General features: G+C 45.5%; 1 protein-coding gene across 2 annotated transcripts in view; it reads left to right on the forward strand.

Moving 5' to 3' along the window:
- The window catches only part of PDE6B (phosphodiesterase 6B), a 36,522-nt gene extending 25,336 nt beyond the window's left edge, over nucleotides 1-11,186 (forward strand). Inside the window, exons 16-22 of one of the 2 annotated variants that reach the window (XM_089779151.1) lie at nucleotides 1,274-1,374; nucleotides 3,677-3,784; nucleotides 4,688-4,751; nucleotides 5,893-5,967; nucleotides 6,501-6,584; nucleotides 8,462-8,625; nucleotides 10,439-11,186. In XM_089779151.1, coding sequence (XP_089635277.1) covers nucleotides 1,274-1,374; nucleotides 3,677-3,784; nucleotides 4,688-4,751; nucleotides 5,893-5,967; nucleotides 6,501-6,584; nucleotides 8,462-8,625; nucleotides 10,439-10,490 — 648 coding nt within the window. In that variant the 3' untranslated portion in view covers nucleotides 10,491-11,186. Of the gene's footprint in view, nucleotides 1-1,273; nucleotides 1,375-3,676; nucleotides 3,785-4,687; nucleotides 4,752-5,892; nucleotides 5,968-6,500; nucleotides 6,585-8,461; nucleotides 8,626-10,428 lie in introns of both variants that reach the window. The other variant, XM_014579541.4, reaches the window with a different exon arrangement.
- The last annotated feature ends 2,606 nt before the right edge of the window (nucleotides 11,187-13,792 follow it).

The following is a 13,792-nucleotide window of genomic DNA, read 5'->3' on the forward strand; positions in this document are numbered from 1 at the left end:
GGAGTTTGGTTGATTTGCTTTCAGCTGAATTTTAAATGATGTACACTACAATTGTTCAACACGCTCCGGTGCCTACTGGGGCTCTAAATCGAGATAGCACGTCTAGATTAGGGAAGCCTGCCTCGGACTAATTTTGAGGCTTTCCTGCAGTATAGATGTGCTATTTCAAAATAAGCTATTTTGGAATAACTATTCTGGAATAGTTTATTTCAAAATAAGCATGCAGTGTAGATATACCCTCAGATTTTCTCTTGGCTGAGTTTCTCTTGGCAGAGTTTCTCTTGGCTTCCCTGTAAAATCCTGCAGTACTAAAAAGTTCCCTTGCTTTTCTTGCCAAACTCTGGCACACGACCTGTCCCACAGGGCCTACCACAATTGGGTTTCAGGTGCTACTACAACATAAAATGCTAAACAAATCAGCATGTGATTACTCTCCAGATTTGTCAGCCTCTTCCCTGAACAGAGCCCATGGGGGTAATGAAAATGAAACCAGATGATTTGCAGCTCTTGCAACTCTAATCCCTTCACGTAGAATCTCCAACTCCCATGTTTTATCTGACACTTCCAAATATCTGAAGCCTGTGAATACTTCCCTGTGTTGCAGATATTTCCTTAGATGCAAACTTTCAATCCTCTAGCTAGGAACAGTCAAAGACATAGCTACAGTCAGCCTCTACCATCTCTAATTTGGTACGGTCACTCTCTGGATAAAAATACTTTCCCATTACACGGCACTCTCCATGAGAGACTCTCCACCAAGCACTTCACACAGATAAGTGTAGTTTGCCTCACAGCTGCCTCGCGAGGTAGGCCACTGTTCTTCCAGTTCTACAGCTTAGGTAAATGGAGGAGCAGAAGTTAAATGACTTGTCCAGGCATCTGTGACAGCACCAGGGAGAAACTTTGAACAGAAGTGTCTTGAGTAAGAGGACTCAGCACCCACTGACATATTTCATCACAGGACCATCCTTTCCCCCTCTGGATCAAATAATGACAAACTCATTCAGCTAAATTTTTACCTCAGGCCAGCTCCCATTGAAACCAATGGGAGTCCAGGCATATGCTGAGTAACACCTTACAGGTACTGGGCCCCGTCCAATGAGCATTTCAATCAACATGTGTCGTTCCATGGTTGTCAGCAGGGACTGGATTGAGTCCCCATTCCTGCATTCTGACTGTAGCTGAATGTTACACAAGGACTCAACGCCCATCTTCTGAGATGAGCGCTCCCCAAGTCGTCCAGAATCATGCACTAAACTTTGTTTTCCTTTAGTCCCTGAATATTTACCAGAATCTCAACAGACGACAGTTTGAGCACGTGAACCATCTGATGGAAATCGCTATCATCGCAACTGACTTGGCACTTTACTTCAAGTGAGTGAGTCGTGTATTTCCGGCAAGCCCGTTGGAAATAGCTTGTACTTCCTCTTAGTCTAAAATATCATACCTGATCCTCCAGGCTCTCTGGGGGCAGAACTCTTCTTTGCAGAGGCTCTGGCGTCAAGAGCTCATGGGCGCTGTCGAATATAACTCAATTCAAAATCCTTTCCAAAGACTGGTTTTGATCTAAATAGACCCTTTTTTAATAACTGATTGTTGTTAGTTTTCTGGTTTCAGTAGTTAGTTGCACTATTAATACATTAGACTTCAGATTTTTTTTTATATATACTAAGAAGTTTCATAGAAAAAAAATACTGATCAATGCCAAAGAGCAGTCCTTGGTCCTGTGCACACCCATTTGAGCTTCAGATGAAACGTAGATAAAAGCAAATGGCCAACGGTCTATTTCAGCGATGGGCAACCAAGAACAGTGGATGGGCTGCATAAGTGGCCCTCCTTCATCTCAGTGGGCCGCAGCAGCTCATGGCCAACTGGGGTTCCACCTGTGAACTCCCTATCTACCCTCCCCCACATGTACCCCCATTCCTCCTCCCTCCCAGTGCTTTCAGAGCGCACAAATCACCTGATTTGCATGCCATCCCCACTCCTCCCCCTCCTTCTCAAGGCCTGAACAGCCATGAACAGCTGATTCACCTTGTTCCAGCTCTGGAACAGGGAGGGAGCATGAATCGGCAGGTTTGGGATGCTCCAAAAGCGCTGGGAGGGAGGGGAAGGAGTAGAAAGTGTGGGGCTCCAGTACCCCAGTGATATGTAGGGGAGAGGGTTAGACAGGGGATCCGCAGGCTGCAGGTTGCCCACAACTGGTCTACTTGCAGCTAACCTTGCGCTATAATTAATTTCCACAAGCCATAACTGGGCTTTACGCCTTCAACAGGGTTTGTGTGGAGTGTAGATGCAGAGAACTAGGCTCCAAAACAGGGCTGCCTTTCCAGGAGGCATGTGCCTAGGGGGGCCAGCATGCTAGGGCTCCTTTCCCCTCTAAAACTGTGTGCAACATGAAGGGCAGCTGTAGATGAGTGTGCGCTGAAGATGCTGTGATAAAGGACATATAAGGTGTAAATTCAGCTTTGCTCTGAGGTCATCAAGTTGCTTTGGAAAACACAGTCCTTAGTTGCCGAAACACAGGGCTAACATTAGGCTCCTATTCTGAAAACATTAGTCAGCATAGAAGGATATTCACAATAACTTTCAAGTACGGAAAGGGTAACTTCACTGTTAGTGCAGGAACCATTTTATTTAGCAGTGAACATTGCATGCCACTAAGAAATACCGTTGCAGTGATTGGGGAATTTCTGAGATTTACATGGCGAGGATTTGTGAATTTGTGAAAATATAAGAAATCAAGACAATTTTAGCTGCTCGTGGTGCAAACACACGTGCAAATGATGAACTTCAGGTACACGAGCAGTTCCAGTGAAGTTATGTATCTGCTTGACACAGCTTCGGGATTAGGAATGTTAAAATGAGTGTAATTAAGTAACTGTATAACCACTGAAAATTTCAGCTGTTACATGGTTATATGCAGAGTGGCAGTTGGCTCCTCATGTGTACTGGATCCCACCTGCCACCCTGCACTGCTGCCTCTGATACAGAGGCAGCAGCACAGGGCAGCAGGTGGCTCCCCAGGAGCCGGTGTGTGTGGGAAGCCAGCTTTTAAGCCAGCTCTCCACACATACTGGGTATGTCTACACTTGCCCCCTAGTTCAGACTAGGGAGGTAAATTAAGAATACTGAAGTTGCTAATGAAGCACAGGATTTAAATATCCCGCGCTTGATTAGCATATTCGCGGCTAGTTGCCATTTTAAAATGCTGGTCACCCGATTTAACTTGCCGCGTGTAGATGCTGTAGTCCAATCCAAAACCCTTCCCTCGAATGAACTGTTACTCCTCGTGCAATGAGGAGACTATTTGTTGTTTTTTAAGTTTATCCTGTACAGACTAACTCGGCTACCTCTTTGAAGATTTATAATCTAGTTCAGCATAAGTTTTTATCAAAAGTTGCAATGACACAACTTTTAAAATTGTATTGACAAAGCCTCAACCTGACGAAAACCAATTTTTACACCATTTAAGTGCTTTCAAATACTCTGTTTTATTTAAAAGATTCAAATAACAATCATAGCTGTGGTGGGCACTTGGCTAGGGTAACACCCAGGCAGCAATTCTAGGAAGGAGGGAGTGGTCATGTGTAGTGTTTCCATGGGAAATCCAAACAACAGCCGTTAACACCATCTTTAATGCATTCATTTCCCTACATCTTTGGGCGTGTTAAAGAAAGAGAACTATGTTCCAGAAGATTGTTGATGAGTCCAAGACATACGACAATGAAAATGCCTGGACCGAATATCTGTCTCTGGAGACCACGAGAAAAGAGATTGTCATGTGAGTAAATAAAAACCTCTTCATTGGCAACTAGTGGAGTGACAACTACGCCCCTATTAAGTAAGTGTCTGTTAAGAACCGATTGGATAGTTTAGCATAGCAAGCAGTATTTTCCTATGAGAGATATTAAGCAAACATTTTAGTTCTTAATGAATCCTGGAACCAAAATACAGTGGCTTTGCATTCTGGAAAAACACAGCATGCAGTCATGTGGAACTCTTTGCCAGGGGATGGAATGAAGGCCAAAACTATAGATAGTTGGTTAAAAAAAGAATTTGATACGTGGACAGAGAATGGGTCCATCAGTCATTATTAGCCAACATGGTCAGGAATGCAACACCATTCTCTGCATTTCCCTAACCCTGTGATTGCCAGAAGCCAAGAGTGAATGACGGGGAGGAATCACTGGATAACTACACTGCCCTGTTCATTCTCTCTAAAGCCCTGACCACTGGCGGCAGACAAGATACGGGCCCGGATGGACCACAGATCTGACCACTGTAGCCATTATTATGATCATTACATTCTGACACTTGTCTAGTGGTAATAATTGAGACTGAGGCATGGTCTAGCATATGTTCCGGAGCACTAGCAATAATGAAATAGAAACATCACACCTCGCTGCAGGCTCTGGTGCTGAATCTTTGCTACAAAGTTGCATGGGACTGGTGGGAATGAGCGTAGCAGTAAGAGCTAAAAGGCAAGACACATTGAAGCACTAGTATTAACTCTACTGGTTTACAAAATGTCTCGCTCTGGTTCTTCTCTATCTTTGATGTTTGGGGCGGGCAGGAGGGAGAGAGATGGTGCAAAGTGGAATGTTATTAAACTACAGGAGCCAGTGGGAGCAGGGTGAAATGCTTTAGAACGGAAACTAACTCCTGTTTCGGTTCTGTTCTCCAGGGCCATGATGATGACGGCCTGTGACTTATCGGCAATTGCCAAACCCTGGGAAGTGCAGAGTAAGGTCAGACGCCTGATGCGCAATGTACTCCAATATACTGAAACCAGGGCTGTCCATTCATCACAGTTAACACGTGCAATTAATTTAAAAAGTAATCGGGATTAAAAAAATTAATTGCAACGAATGGCACTGGTAATCAATAGAATACCAGTTGACACGTATTAAACATTTGAGAAGTTTTTCTACATTTTCAAATATATCGATTTCTATTACAACACAAAGTACAAAGTGTACAGTGCTCACTTTATTACAAATATTTGCACTGTAAAAATGATAGTTTTTTTTCAGTTCACTACAAACAAGTACTGTAAAAATGCAAGTACAAACAAGTACTGTACACTTTTTATTGTGAAAGTGTAACTTACATATGTAGAGTTTTTTGTTAAGTAACAGCACTCAGAAACAAAACAATTTAAAATTTTACTGCCTACAAGTCCACTCAGTCCTACTTCTTGTTCAGCCAATTGCTAAGACAGCGTTTACATTTACGGGAGATAATGCTGCTTACTTCTTATTTACAATGTCACTTGAGAATGAGAACAGGCAATTTAAAGGGCCCAGGGCTCCGGGCGCCACTGTCCATTTCCCCTTCCCCACCCTCCGCCATTGGTGGGCCTGGACTTTCCACAACCTCGACCTCATTGTTAACTCCTGCAAAGGGGCACTGGAAGAGCTGTTCTTATGACTGATGCAAAGGAGCAAGACACTGAAGAGTCTGCTACCAGAACCATGGCGTTTTGGTTCTGCACTTTCTAACTCATCTCAGTGGTGTGATCCTGCTGTGAATATGGTAACTCAGGGCTTGTCTACTCTCAAGCCACCAAGCAGCAAGCAAAGGTACGACTCTCCAGCACTACCAACACAACAACAACCTCCTACGTGGCCACAGAGCCAGACCAGCATCCCATGGGACGATACTGTGTGCAGCAAGCTGCCCTGCTGTGGTCACAGCCTGGCTTGCCAGCCACTAACTCCTCATGTAGACACACTGGTCAGAGGATCAGAGGCAGGATGCTCAGAGGAGCTGAGATTCGACAGGGAGGCTTGCAGGGTAAAGGAGCAGGAACTGGAACTCTCCTGTTAATGGAGACAAACACGTTCAGATTCAAATGCCAATCTGACAGTAGCTCTTTTTCCAATGCAGGTAGCTCTCCTAGTGGCAGCTGAATTCTGGGAACAGGGAGACTTGGAAATCAGTGTGCTTCAGCAGCAACCTATCGTAAGTATATTCGAGGAGCAGAAAGAGCTCAGACCGGTTCATTGCCTTCTAACAGTGACCGCAACACATGAACAGGGCATGGGAGTCCCTCACCAGAAAAACAAAACATAGGGGGAAAGCCCACCACCACCCCTAGCCTTGCTCTTGTAATAGACATGAAAGCTGACGTCCATGACATACACGTCACAGGTTCCAAAAATCTAGCTCTGCTAGTGAATGTGCTTAAAAAACCAAACTGTTTATTTGGTTTAAGAATCCCCCTTAGCATTTATTGAGAATCCTTCAATCTGGTACACCGGTGAGGGGGACAATAGAAAACCGTATGTAAGGACAGAAGTGGGGAAGAGAGACTGTAGCTTGCTCATGATAAAATGATGAAAATCCCTAGCCCTATAGTTTCGTTGTTTGTGCGGGAGAAGGGAGAGGGCAGAGGAGGAAAGCTCTGGAGAATAATGGAAGCAATAGGCTGATTTGTGACACCCTTCCCGGGAAAGCAGAGGTGGCATTTCAAGAGAAACCCTGTTCTCTTCCAGCCTATGATGGACAGGAAAAAAGCTGCTGAGCTGCCAAAGCTTCAAGTCGGGTTCATTGACTTTGTGTGCACGTTTGTCTATAAGGTAAGTGATTTGCCCGGTGAGGAATGAACGCTGCTGGGTGCACCAAGAATGGCGTTTTTAAAAGTACTTACTCCAGCAAAAGTCATAGGAACAAATTTCTCTCCCATCAGGGAGACTTGACCAACTCCGAATGTTTATCAAAACGACGCATGCGAGTCTCTGCCCAACCTCAGACACTGCGGGCAAGCTCTGTGCAGGACTCCTCCCACCATTACTGTACCAACATGCCCCTTCCACTCTTACCCTCCTTCCCCTGATAAAGTAGGGCAGCGGTGGGGAACCTAAGGCCCAGGGGCTGGATGTGGCCCCTGGTTTACCTGGATCCAGGCCCTGAGGCTTGGGGCTCCTCCTCAGCATTAAGGAGCCTGCACTGGCCCTCCACTCCCACCCCCACCATCGGGCTGGAGCACACAAAATCTACTAGCCCAGCCCCCCCAGGCGTTGGTGTGTGAGGGGAATGTGGGGAGTGTCTTTCTCCTTCTCAGTCAGGGACCACGTCAGGGAGGGTTTGGGGGTTTTTTTGCTTCTCACTTGTGTGCGGCCCCCAACTGATTTTTGTGTGGCTCAGCGGCCCCTGGCCCAAAAAAAGTTCCCCGCCCCTGCTGTAGGGAGATGAAATGCCAGGAGAAGAGCAGGTGTTAAATAGGAGAGAGAGAAACCTCTTTTCCCTACTGGCCCCTCTCTGCCTCCTAAAATACCCGCACCTCTGTCCGTTCAAACAGCAATGCTAAGTCTCCATGCAAACACAAAGGGGTCCCCAGTTCACATTACAATACCGCCCTCCCCAAGTCAGTCCAGCCCCCGTACCTCTTCATAGGACATTTGGTTCCTGCTCCTGGCCTGGAGCATCTGCCTTTCTGCCTCCCAGAGCGCCTCAGTAGCAGGCTCCTCTGCCCTCAGAAGCCCAGGGATCCAAGAATCCTGTATTAAAGGCACATCCCCTGTTTCCATGAAAATTGCTTGCCCAGAGCTAAGATGTCTTTTATGCCATGTCTCTTCCAGGGCAGCTCAGCCTTTCAGTGTCACAAAGGCTGGAGTGTGCCCTAGCACTGTGCAACGTGCCACACGTTGGCAATGTGACCAGATACATGGGGTCACCAGGCCGCTCCAACGGAGCCCAGCTCTCACTGAGCTGGCCTCAGACTTTGCCCCCCCTCATTGAAATCTGAAGTGCCACCTCTGCTGGCTGCAGCAAAGTCTCCTCCAGCAGCTGCTTTTCTCCAGTCCACTCCCCTTCTGCCAAGCCCCCTACCCGAGCAGGGCACAGTGCTGAGGGAGGTTAGATGAGCAATGGCGGCCTACCTCATGGCCCAGTGCCTGGGGCTGCAGAGACAGCAGGCCCCAGGAAGAGATGGGGAGAAGTCAAGCCTGGGGACATGAGCGGTCTGGCCTGTATTTCAGAAGTATAGTGTTGTCAGCCCTACCACAGGGCATGGGGGCAACATCCAGACCCGCTTCTCCCCATGAGAGACCGGGAAGGGGCTATCTGGGAGGCTCTGAGCTCCAGCCCTGAGGCACCCACACTGAGGAAGAGGGGATTTCTGCAGTGAAGGAGAAGGCTACAGCACAGGCCTGGCTACCCACCAGTGATTCCTTAGGCAGGTTTTGTGGGGAAGTAACTCAGTCTAGGAGCCTCTCCTCCAACAAGCTGCAAACTGCTTCCTTCTCCCTGCTTATCTGCTCTGAACCCAGGTGTAAACACTCCCTCTAATTAGCTGGCTCTCCAGTCCAGGACAGGACCTGTGCCTGGCACCCTGTCTCAGGGAATGAACCCTTTTCCAGTCTGAACTAGCCGGATGGGTGTGCACCCTTGTGGCATGGATATTGTGGAGGAGCTAAGTCACTGTTGCATGGTTTTATGGGTGTGCTTGGTGCAGGAATTTTCACGTTTCCACGAGGAAATTCAGCCGATGTATGACGGACTGCTGAACAACAGAAAGGAATGGAAGGCTCTGGCAGACGAATATGATGCAAAAATGAAAGTGCTGGAGGAAGAGAGGAAAAAGGAAGAGGAGAAAAAGGCTGCAAAGCAAGGTAAGAAATACTTAACTATTTAATACCTCAGAATTTACTGCTAGGGATAACTCCCCTACCCCACCAGCCCTGTGTAATACCCTTTCCAAACTCCCAGCTTGGCAAAGTTACAAATTTGCTCCAGAATTAAAGCCGTGAGTGACTCTGTCAAGGGCAAAGGTCATTATAGAGCAGTGTTTCTCACCCAATGGTACAAGTACCCTTAGGGGTACTAGAGAGAAGTCTGGAGGGTACATCAACACAACTGAAATTTGGAGAAAACTGAATTTTTGTTTTAAGTTTTACAGCGCTTTATTATTTTTGTACTTTTTACACCCAAACATTTCATCACCTGCCTGGCTACAATTAAGTTGTTTAAACAAATGAGTTGCAATGGTAGAAAAAAAAAGGTGTCTCTGAAAACTGTAGGTACAGGGGGTACTTCATAAAAATAAGTTGAGAAACACTGTTGTAGAGAATGGCTTCAAACCCTACAGTTGACAGTTACCTGCCTTCCAGAAGGCCGTCTGTGTAAAGGCCTCAGTGCAGGGGATCTCACGTTGATGGAAGCAGCTGGTTAGCACGTAAGGTCAGCTCAAAGCAGCATGGCAAACAGTGCTGAACATGATGGCTACGTCTACACTGGCATGATTTTCCAAAAATGCTTTTAACAGAAAAGTTTTCCGTTAAAAGCATTTTTGGAAAAGTACGTCTAGATTGGCAGGATGCTTTTCCGCATAAGCACTTTTTGTGGAAAAGTGTCCATGGCCAATCTAGATGCGGTTTTCCGCAAAAAAGCCCCGATCGTCATTTTAGCGATCGGGGCTTTTTTGCGGAAAACAGCATCTAAATTGGCCACAGACACTTTTCCACAAAAAGTTTCCCGCAAGAAGGCTTTTGCCCGAACGGGAGCAGCACAGTATTTCCGCAAGAACACTGACGATCTTACATGAGATCGTCAGTGTTCTTGCGGAAATTCAAGTGGCCAGACAGCTGGCAAGTTTTTGTGGATGATTTTGTGGAAAAACTTGCCAGTCTAGACACAGTCGATGTGTGTCGGCACGTAGCTCAGCTCTGTTCAGCTACCCCTGTGGTCTGTAACACGTCAGCTTTGTGGCGTAGTCTGAGTAGCAAAGAATGCCTGTTGGAGAATACAGAGGCTGTGGCTAATAGGCGGAGGGGGAAACAGTGAACTCATTAGAAGAGAAAATACAGCAGTTACTCCCAAATGTGCCTCCCTAGCCACTCTCTGGCTGCTAAGAAAATTAGCCATTTCAGCTTCCCAAGAAGGTTGTGGAGTTGCTATCATTAGTTGGACAAACCTCCCATGAGACGGTCTAGGTTGACTTTATCCTTTGACAGTGCAGAGGGGCTGGACTTGGTGACATCTTGAGGCCCCTTCCTGTCCTACAAGTCTATGATTCTGTACATGCAGATTATTTTGTAGTAAACCCTCCCCCTCCCCCCCGGGACCAGCACAATGTCAATGGGAATGGGATGGAAGCCTTCATTCTTAGTGTTTTTGTAGTTAAATAGACTGTGCAAGTCTGAGATTGTGTCTGCCTACCTCAGACCACGCACTGACCTCTGGAGAAAGGTAGCCAGGGAGATTGTGCTCCAAACCGCTACAGCATAGCAAACCGTTTAGTGTAGAAAGCCGCTCTGAGCACATTGGTAGCACTTCATAACTAGGAATTTATGCCTGCTTCTCCACTGAGAGCCTTCCAAGGGTTAAATAGGGGAAATGACTCAAAGACAAAAGGATTGCCAAGTACAGCAGGTTTATAGAAGGCAAGAACGTAACTCTGCTCACTTGTTTCCTCTCGTACAGATGCAGTGACACTTTGCAATGGAAGAACAACACCCACCTCTAGCACCTGTTGTATCATTTAAACCTATTTCTGCTGGCATATGAACGACACACCCTGGGAAAGGTCTTGAAAAAGAACATGGGTCAGTGTGCAAATAAGAATTCCAGAGGCAACCCTCTAATTGCCTAACCTGGGCTTGTCACCTAGCCACTGAAGGGCCAAGTTTTGTTTTCCTGCCCCCTAGCTGATGACAATGAAACAAATTTTGCCCTCTTTCTCATGCCATACAATGCCACTGAAGTCACTGGATTGTGCTCTTCATTATAGGACAAAATCTGGCCCTGTAAATCTACTAGCACGACTAATGGTGGCAGTGTTTGTCCCAAAGTCTAAGCTCCTCTTCCCTCCCCACACCACCATAGATATGTTTACAGGGCCAGATGCTGAACTGACTTTGTGCCCAACTCAACCATGATTTTCCTAATGTGGGGTGGGTAAATTGAGGCAGAATAAACTCCTTCAGTGAATCTTACAGGATGTGGGTGTTCTAGCATAAGTACCAATCATCTGTCCTTCCACTCTAGTAAACTCAGTCTTTTGAAGAAATGGAGCCAGATTCAGATCTGGTCTATACAATTGCATCTTCACTACCGCCAGAGAAACATCCTTGAGAACAAAAAATAATTGCCTAGCAGGGTTTGAATAGCGCACAATCAATGAGACCACACATTGCAGGATGGGGAGAACACAAAATATTTAATAGCTGCTCATTCCCTGAGCACGGATCAGTTTTATACCTGAATGAGGCAAGCAGCCTGGGGAAAATATAGCATGTGATCACGTATTTAGAGTGGGGAGGGGAGTGTCAATGCACAGGCAACAGGGAGCTAAATTAAAATTGCCAAAGCAACCTTAGTTCTGGCATTCCTTGAGGGTTTGACTGTGCTACATTAATATTATTATAATATAGTTCATAATGTAAACTGCCTGACCAAAGCATAGACTAATCTTGATCAAAATTATGGAAAACAAGAATATGGTCAAGCTCAGGGTATGTGTAACAATTAGACCTCTTTCTAGTTAGGCCATATCCCCACCTTTGTTAGTAGCGTTGGTGCCCGACTGTTAACAACAAAAGAAGGGAGAGGGAATCTACAAGTTGGTCCAATAAAATATATTACGTTACCCACCTAGTTTCTTTGGGACATCCCTGCATTCCCCAATTCCTCTGAAGCACTAAAAGGTTTTGTTTCTCTAATCCAGCTCAGCTGTAGCTTTCCATTGGTGTGTGTGACCACACTTACAAGAATATGGTAATGGAAACAATGGGGGTAGGTTGTAAGGTGACATCTTTCTCTCTTTTATTCAAGGTCCCTTCCCCATTTTTCACACAAGTCAGTTTTATGAGATTTATATTCTAGTTACATTGTGTGATTCTGATTGTTTTTGTAAAATAAAGGTAGCATCTTGACATTCGTCACCTCCTGTGCATCACTTATTTCTGCAACTCTTTCATTTCAGTTAGGAGAACTGAATCCATGACAGCTGATTCTCACAATGTCAGTCATGCCTGATTTACACTAGTGGCTGCAGTCAGAACCTTCCCTATTCTGTGGGAGCAGGCTAATATTTAGGGGAAAAACACTCACTTACCTTGAGTTTGCTTGGCTATGACCAAGTGAACCGATGGACTTACTGACCATAATCACTTCAGGCTAGAGGGCCCCCTCCCCCACCGTGTAAGTACCAGATTAAAAAACCACACCTTCAAAAGGCAGTTACTGGGCTCACAGTCTTGCTTGAGTGTGATGGTTTTGGTGGGCTCTCAGGGAGAAAGGTAATTTTGATTTGGGGATTTTCAAACAAGTAAACAGCCCATGAGTTTATTAAGTCTCAAAGTTGTAGGTAAGTGGATTGATAGAAGCTTTGCAATGGAGAAGCCCCTTACAAGCTGTGGAAGGCATTGGGGGGAGCTATTAAAGTAACAGCAGTTACTATGACAAGTATCAGAGTAGTAGTTATGTTAGTCTGCATCTGACAAAGCACATCTCTGCCCATGAAAGCTTATGTCCAAATCAATTGGTCACGTCTTTAAAATGTCACAGGACTCCTTGTTTTAGAAAATTACACTAAAATGTTTAGAAACAAATTCGAGTATCAGCTTGAAAGGGTAGGGGCTTTTTGTTCATACAGCACTTTACAGAATAAGGTGGTGGATAGAATTGGTCAGAAAACAGAATCTGTGTGTGAAAATTTAAGTTTTTGAAAAACTTCATACTGAATTGGGAGAGAGTCAAATATTCAGTTTTCAAAGGAAAAAAAAATCTCAAGCTTATTTTGGGAGAACTTTTCAGGTGCACCCAACTGCTACCTCAGTAAACTGTCTACACAGTGGGCCACCAGGGATCCAAGCAACAAAATGTTTTGATTCCATAAGGTGAGCATTTTCTGACGGGAAAACTGTTTAGTTAGACAGTGACTAGTTCTAGGCCTGCCCCCATGACTGGGACTGTCAGGGGGTTCTGCAGTACAAATAAGTGAGAGCCCCTCCACCGACTCAGGACGAGAGAGAGACTCCCTAGGCTTTGAAGCTGGCTCCCCTGAGTACCAGCTCTTGTGGAATCACCTGCATACCCCCCACGCAGCTGTCTCTGAGATGGGGGGGAAAGGAAGAGGCAGGAGCAGGCACTTGGGAGCCAATGATCCCCCTCCCCTCCCCTCCCGCCACCGCCGCCTCTGATACAGAAGCAGCAGCTGCGGGGGAGAGGTGGGAAGTGCTATGTGCAACTGCACACATTAACCACTGAGCCTGGACTCATTGGTTAACCATGTATACTTTTACACTGTGGCATCCCTAGTAAATAGCAGGGATGTAAGATCCTGGTTAACCAGTTAACCAACTACGCAGGATCCCCCAGCCCTGGGCTGTTGCAGGAGGCTCCCATTCATATCCCTCAAACAACAAGTACTTGGAGCTGGTTTTCCCATCCACAATACCCTTTATGTGGGTGAACTTTTGACATGAGAAGAGTTAAATATTATAGGTTCACTTTAAGAGATAAGTAATTACATAGTCATAATTTAGTTCAAATTCTAATATCTTGTACTGAAAAGGCCTTGATCTTGGAGATAAACATTTTGTATACTAGGCTAAATATTACATCTATTGTGCATTTATAGATTGTCAGGTCCACCATTAGGAAAAATCAAGAGTATTTAGTTTCTTTTTACAAGACCCCAAATTGACTTTGTTCAGTCCATACAAAGTTACGGATGCAAAATTTCCTGAGTAAAATATGCCCACTACAATGCTGTATTTTTTGGTTTACCCTGATTAGAGAGAGAACCTCATTTTGTGGACAAGAGTAGAAACACTCACTGCTC

This window comes from Pelodiscus sinensis, chromosome 6 (assembly GCF_052426305.1).
Source record: "Pelodiscus sinensis isolate ZL-2025 chromosome 6, ASM5242630v1, whole genome shotgun sequence".
NCBI lineage: Eukaryota > Metazoa > Chordata > Testudines > Trionychidae > Pelodiscus > Pelodiscus sinensis.